Consider the following 6,935-nt stretch of genomic DNA (forward strand, 5'->3'; position numbering starts at 1 on the left):
ATGGACCTGCTGCACAGTGCTGGAGTGCAGGTGGTGCAGTACCTGCAGGAGAACTACCAGGGCTCCCAGGACTGGTTCCTCTTCATCTCCTTCGCTGCCGACCTTAAAACCACCTTCTTCATCTTCTTCCCCATTTGGTTCTACCTCTGTGAGGCGGTGGGCGTCAAGCTGATCTGGGTGGCCGTGATCGGGGACTGGTTCAACCTGGTCTTTAAGTGGTGAGTGCGGATTCTGAAAAGCAGCTGTGGAGTGCCTCAGTTTGGGTCTGATGTAGCCTCTCTGAGGGAAGGCTGGGTTTGGGATTGAGGAATAGGGTTGGACGTCAAGACACTTGGGCTCTGTCCCTGAGGCTGCCACTGACTAGCTCTGTGACCTTGAGCAAGGCACTTTACCACTCCATCCTCGGCTTCCCCCTCAGCAAACTGGTGCACAGGTTTTGTGAAGCTCAATTAATGTGAGGCGAGCACTGTGAGTTCTTGTGGTGAAGGGCTGCGCTGATGCAAATTGCTGGTGCAATTATATTTGGCTATCAGCTGGGAAGGGCAATTTCCAAAACCCACAGGCTTGTGCTTCACTGAGCTCTGCGGCAGCCCCCCTCTCTGCACATGGGCACAGACGGGGGAACAGTGGGGCCCCTACAGGAAACACATGGAGACTCTTTGTCTACTCACCACACAGAGGACCTCGATGCTTCCCTGGTGTCTGTCCGCAGCCTGGATTCGTCTCCAACCATCTGTCCTGTTGCTGCGGCCCAGGAGCTGCAGCAAAAAGCAGAGGCTGGTGCTGAATTAATAAGGAGCTGAAAAGGCAAGAAGAGTAAATCATGGTAGTTATGGAGCCAGCACTTTGCACTTACAGAGTCCTCCCGACATCCCTCAGGGCAGGGCAGCCAGTGCTCTGCCGCCCCCGGGAATCCAGCCCTGAGGAAAGCCCCTTTCGCCTGAGCTGCTGCAGCATGCGGGAGGCACCAGGCATGGGAAAGGCCTTCGCTCTGGTTCGGTTGCCCTAACTCTGGCCCAGGGGTGCTGGAACAGTTTGTATAGTGCGGGTGCTGAGAGCCATTTTCCCAAACTGCAAACCCTGGATATAATGGAAACCACTTCAAGCCAGGGGGTGCAGCCATACCCCAGCACCCCCAGTTCCAGCACCCGTGGCTGGGCCTCGTGGCAAACATGTTTAGGCCATAGACTCGGTCTCATTTTCTAGCTAGCAAGACGGGCATTCATGCTGGCATGGTCGCTCCTGCATAGCTAGAGAGGAGTCAGTCAGCCAGTGTGCAGGCTCCTGTCACTCACAGGCCGCTTGTGGCTTTATTAAAGTGCTTTTGCCCTGTGCGCCCACGACCTTCCTGCCTGGCTGTCTCTGCAGGTGCCTCCGCGGCCTCCTATGGCTTGTGTTCTGGGCCGTGCAGGTCTGCGTCTGCTTGTCCCGAGTCTTCCTAGCTGCTCACTTCCCCCATCAGGTGATTGCAGGTGTCATCTCAGGTGAGTGTCAAGGCTGCCTCCCGTCACATCACCTGCCAGCTCTCCAGGGCCCAGTGACCAGGGAGACAATATTGAGCCCTAGATAGCCTTCCTCCTGCTTGGGGGAGAAGTATATCCTCAGTTCTGGAATCACCATGTACTCAAAATACAATGGCAAAGTGCAGGGATTTGTGATCGTCTTTCCCCAGGTACCCACGTCTGCAGTGTGGAGAAGCAAACACATGGCGTAGTGGGCTCGGCCTCCCCTTGCATGGCTAGTGCCATCATTCAGTGCTGACATGATGTCACTGCTTTGCATGGTGCTTGAGAGAGAGAAAGCATACACCAGGTCACGTGCTAACCAGCAGGTGCCTGCTGGCCCGTTGCACGGGAAGGAGGGTCCCAGTTCTTTGCACACCCCGTTATTAGTAGTCACTTTGGGTGACCTGGGGCTGTCAGTACATGTGCCTAGCACCTGGTACCAGGAGCGGGTTCGTGCTCCTTCCCCAAGGCCTCTCTACACTGAGTCCATCCAGTACATTTTGCAGCTAGGCCTGCTTGCTGCTCACTGAGGGTACGTCCACACTACAGTGAGACACCTGTAGCTGGCCCATGCCCACTAACTCCGATTCGTGGGGCTCAGGCTAAGGGGCTGTTTAATTGCAGTGTAGACGTTTGGGCTCCAGCTGCAGTCTCAGCTCTGCGATCCTCACACCACGCAGGATCCTAGAGTGTGGGCACCAGCCCCAGTCCAAACGTTGATACACTACACAAACTGCAGTGTGGACGGACCTACAAAGACTTTTCTGCCCTTAGGAATGGTAGTAGCAGAAGCATTTGACCACATCCACTCCATCTACAACGCCAGTCTCCGGAGGTACCTAGGCACCACCCTCTTCCTGTTCAGCTTCGCCCTGGGGTTCTACCTGCTGCTGAAGGCTCTTGGTGTTGACCTGCTGTGGACCCTGGAGAAAGCCAAGAGGTGGTGTGACCGGCCAGAGTGGATCCACATTGAAACCACCCCCTTCGCCGGCCTCCTTAGGAACCTGGGCATCCTGTTTGGGCTGGGGCTGGCCCTCAACTCCCAGATGTACCTGGAGAGCTGCAAAGGGAAAATGGGTCAGCAGCTGCCCTTCCGCCTGAGCTGCATCCTGGCCTCGCTCCTTGTCCTGCACCTCTTTGACTCCTTCGACCTCCCGACAGACAGAGAGCTACTGTTCTACGTCCTGTCCTTCTGCAAGAGCGCCGCTGCCCACCTGTGTGCTGTGGCACTCATCCCCTACTGCATTGCCCAGGTGCTCAGGAGGGGCGACAAGAAGATCCTGTAGCTGACCTGCAAACTTGCATCGTAGCTGCCAAGCCAGGCTGCTCTTCAGGGCAGGGGAATGTGCTCTGCAGGGCTCCCCCTTCCCTTTCCCACTGCAGTAACCGGTCTCCTGGCACCACGGACCTCACAGCTCTGGGTTACGTGATCAGCTCACACGCACGGCTCAGTGCCGTGGAGTGGAAGGGGAGGTTCACTGTCTCCTGGCTGGGAAAGGAAGCGAGTGACTATCACACACCTCAGTGCTGGCACAGGGTGAAATGTAGCGGGGTCCTTGTTCGGCCACAGCCCCTGGCCCAGCCCAGGCTGGCACAAATGGTAACCTCTGCTCCAGAGAGTGAGTGGATAACGGGGCGGTCAGGAACGCTGTCCCAGCCGAGGGGGAGGCGTCTAACGCAGAATTTGGTTCTAGGCCACATTGTCAGCCTCTTACACCACGACGTACCAAACACTCTCCAGAGCGGGGAGCAGTCGGCACCTACCAATCTCATGGCTCAGTCCCCTCTCGGCCAGTGCGTTTGGATGGGGACACGCTGAACAATGCTGTCAATCAGCTCGGCTCCAGCAGAGCAGAGACTGCGTGCCCATGGGCTCCCAGGGCGGGAAAGCTGTGCTGGGGATGCAAGGAGTGCCGTAGACGTGGGTGTGCCTGTGTGTGTTACCAAGGCTGTTTCAGCTGGGCGGCACCCATGGGGCGCAGGCTGAGGGACAGGAGCTAGCTGTGAAATACCTTTGGCAATAAAATTAGTAAATTCCACTCAGCCTTTCCCACCCTCAAGCCATCTTACTGATGGGGCAACCTCTGCTCATTGCCCCTGTAGGCCCTCCAGACATGCAGGGACCCAGAGCCTCCAAGAGAGAGTCACACGAATGGCCAGACTGATGGTCCATCTAGCCCCGTGTCCTGTCTCTGACAGGGGCCAGTGCCAGACGCTGCAGGGGAATGAACAGAGCAGGGCAGTTATCCAGTCCCTGTCTGGCTGAGGGGCGCATTCTAGAACAGTGGTTCTCAGCCAGGGGTACACAAACCTGGGGGTACACACAGGTCTTCCAGGGAACATCAACTCATCTAGATATTGGCCTAATTTTACAACAGGCTACATGACTAGCACTAGCAAAGTCAGTACAAACTAAAATTTCATACAATGACTTATACTGCTCTCTATACACTGAAATGGAAGTACACTATTTATGTTCCAGTTGATTTATTATATAATTATATTGGTAAAAATGAGTAAGTCGGCCATTGTTCAGTACTAATGTGCTGTGACAATTCTGTATTTTGATGTCTGGTTTTGTAAGCAAGTAGTTTTTAAGTGAGGTGAAACTTTGGGGTACACCGGACAAATCAGATGCCTGGAAAGGGTAGAGGGGTCTGGAAAGGCTGAGAGCCACTGTTCTAGATGGCAGGAACTGAGGGGCAGCAGCAGGGCCATGGCTATGCGAGGAGCAGGCTCAGGCCGCTACCCTGCACTAGGGAGGTCTGTCGAGGTGAATGCTGAGGATGAAAGCAGCTCAGTTCTGGGCACTGACGCTGGCGTAGCTGCACCATCATGGAGCCCTGCTGCAGGAGGGTTGTCGCAGTGTGTGCTCCAGTTCGGCCCAGCTTTCCCCGTTCCAGGCATCCTCCTAGTGACTGACACCAAGCATCAACAAGGCCAAAGTTCAGCTTCTCCACTTGCAGAGCTCAGGTTTCCATTTCAGGCCCAGAGCACTGGTGATTTGTCTCCAGCTTCCTACCATGCGCCCAATACAGCTCAACTGGTGTCCTACCGATTGCTCTGTGCATGGGCAGGACTTGACCTGAGAGAGTGAGAAACCACTCCACGCTGGCCACAGTCCCTGGCACAGGGGAAGATCTCTGCTCCTGTGGCTCAGATCAGGAGTCAGGCCGATGCCTGGAATTAGCTGTGTGTTCAGTGGCAGGGGAAGTTCCAGCAGCAAGATACGTATGGGGTAGGGAGGTTGACTTAGGGCATTTGAGTTTGAAAGCTGAATGTCCACTTCAGGAGCTGCTCGCCTGCATGCAGTATGGGCAGATAGCCTGGGTACCTGATCACGCCAACAGATCCCATAGATCTTGGTTCCCATTAGGTTTATGCTCACACAAGGCTTCAGCCTTCCATCACCACCCTCCTTCCCTCCAGCCCTATCACCACAGACCAAGCACAGGACAAAAACCTACTGGGGGGGACAAGGACACAGATCCATACAGGAAATTGGAACGGGCGCAGCATTCAGCCTCATGCACGAACAGCCTCAGAGTGGCTCCTGACCTGTTATCAAAAACTGTCACTAATCAGGCGAGGGTGTGTAGAGCGTGCACAGAACAGGAGGGAGCACCACTCATTTCCTGCCCACAAAGGATGCTGGAGAGCCATGAGCCCCGCCCCACTCCCCTAGGGGCGGTTTGGTATCTCTCAGACATGAGATTCCAGCTGCAATTTTCTTAAGTGCATTAGACACTCAGATCCCACCATGTCTCACTGCTAGGCTCAGACCTAATGATTCTTGCTGCCTCTGCTGTGCAACGCAGTGAGTAATCCCAGCCTTCAGCCTCATGCCAAACCCACCCAGCCGGTTTGCTAGCAGCACTGATGTCTGGTCTCTGCTGTGATGTTACCTGCGTTGCTGTGACCAGGAGTTAGAAATGTAGGCTGCTGTTGGAGAGACAGAGGCACTGCAGACGCATAAATAAAGATGAAACTCACGGCCAGCAGAAGGGACGCATACTCCTTCTGCGCAGAGATGTCCCCAAGACACAGCTGCCAGCCAGTTGCTTAGATTAACACTCCAAACGCTGGTATTCTCCAATCTGCCTGCCATCTGAACAGATCCTTAACTACATGTACCTCAAGTGAGCAAAGGGTTCCATGTAATTTGGGACTGCATGGGATCACCGAGCAGCTAGTGACCACCCTGGGTGAAAGCATGAGCGGCTGCAATCCCTGTTTGTCAGTATGGTGAAGATGTTGCTTCACCATTTCAAGGTAATGCCGGGCTGTCCGGGACTTTCTACGACAAACGCTTGCATCAGGTTTGTAACTGGGTCAGCGCTAGGTTGGCAGAGGTCGCTGCTGAGTTCAGAGATCAGTGATAGCATGTGCAACCAGGCTGGACCCATGCTGTGCACAGACCAGCTGCACCAGCATAAACCCTCCAGCACCTGCAGTGGCTTCAGCACATCAGCAAAGAACGGAAGCCGGCATGAACGTCCTGTGTGAGGCAGGGATCCAGGTGATCGCGTCCTCCAGAACTCCCAGGACTGGTTCCTTTTCATTGCCTTGACTGCCAATATCAGCCTTCTTCATCCACTTCCCCATCTGCTTCCAGCTCTGCGAGGCAGGGTGACTGAGAGACCAGCATGAGCCAGTCTCACCTTTGATTCCTGCCATAACATTGCATCCTCCTCACCTCCAGAGGTTTCCTGTTGCCCTGGTTAAAGTGAAAACTGCTCGGCCAACACGAATGATGGTGCAACATCCCACCTCTATCACTCAGGCTCCTGCAGGCGTGTCCCTCGTCTGGAGGGCAGCGCGCACAGGATCCTGAATCGGGACTCCTGTGAGCTACCTTGGTGTTCTTCTCTGTCACGGTTAGCAATTGTCAGCGCCCAGCCCCCTACTGGGATTAACCTCCCTTGTTCCCATACTCCGCACCAAGTACATGTAAAGGGGTGTTTGTACTGGTCACAGTAACCCGGAATAAACCCACTCACACTGCAGTCGTCACCTGTTGCTCTTCAAGACTGGTACTGGCCACCAATGGAAAATGAGGCAAAAGCCAAGGATCGTGGCTTACAGCACAATGTTCCCTGGGTTTGCTGGAGGCTGGACCATGAGGGATGCCAAAGGAGCTCTGCCTGGCAGTGTGGTCCTCAGCCCTGGCCCAGAACGTCAGCGCCAGGAAGCGTCCAGTTAATTAAGCTAGTTGTACCATTTATCTGGGGAAAGTCTGCAACATCATGGCCAGGCCAGTGGGAAACAGAGGGCGTCAGCCCCCTGCCCAAATACGCCTGACACTCCCTGCTCCTCTCCTCACCCAACCTCCCCCCATGCACCCCCTGGCATATCCCGGAGCCACAGGACCTGGTTTGAGGTCAGAGCCCAGGCAGCTTGGTCATCAGGGCTCTGCGCGTGCACACATCA

At 55.1% G+C, this 6,935-nt stretch overlaps 1 protein-coding gene across 1 annotated transcript; it reads left to right on the plus strand.

Annotated features, from left to right (window-relative positions):
* On the plus strand, nt 1–2,791 carry LOC127040791 (glucose-6-phosphatase catalytic subunit 1-like). The gene is made up of 3 exons (XM_050935377.1): nt 1–218; nt 1,369–1,484; nt 2,280–2,791. Exons 1-3 carry the CDS (start codon nt 1–3, stop codon nt 2,789–2,791), a joined length of 846 nt encoding a protein of 281 aa, XP_050791334.1.
* Nucleotides 2,792–6,935: the final 4,144 nt, after the last annotated feature.

Source organism: Gopherus flavomarginatus, chromosome 25 (genome assembly GCF_025201925.1).
Source record: "Gopherus flavomarginatus isolate rGopFla2 chromosome 25, rGopFla2.mat.asm, whole genome shotgun sequence".
NCBI lineage: Eukaryota > Metazoa > Chordata > Testudines > Testudinidae > Gopherus > Gopherus flavomarginatus.

Coding starts and splice junctions, on each gene's coding strand:
- LOC127040791 (XM_050935377.1), top strand. CDS start 1: ATGGACCTGCTGCACAGTGCTGGAGTGCAGGTGGTGCAGTACCTGCAG. Junction 219..1,368: donor TTCAACCTGGTCTTTAAGTG/GTGAGTGCGGAT, acceptor CTGTCTCTGCAG/GTGCCTCCGCGGCCTCCTAT. Junction 1,485..2,279: donor GATTGCAGGTGTCATCTCAG/GTGAGTGTCAAG, acceptor TTCTGCCCTTAG/GAATGGTAGTAGCAGAAGCA.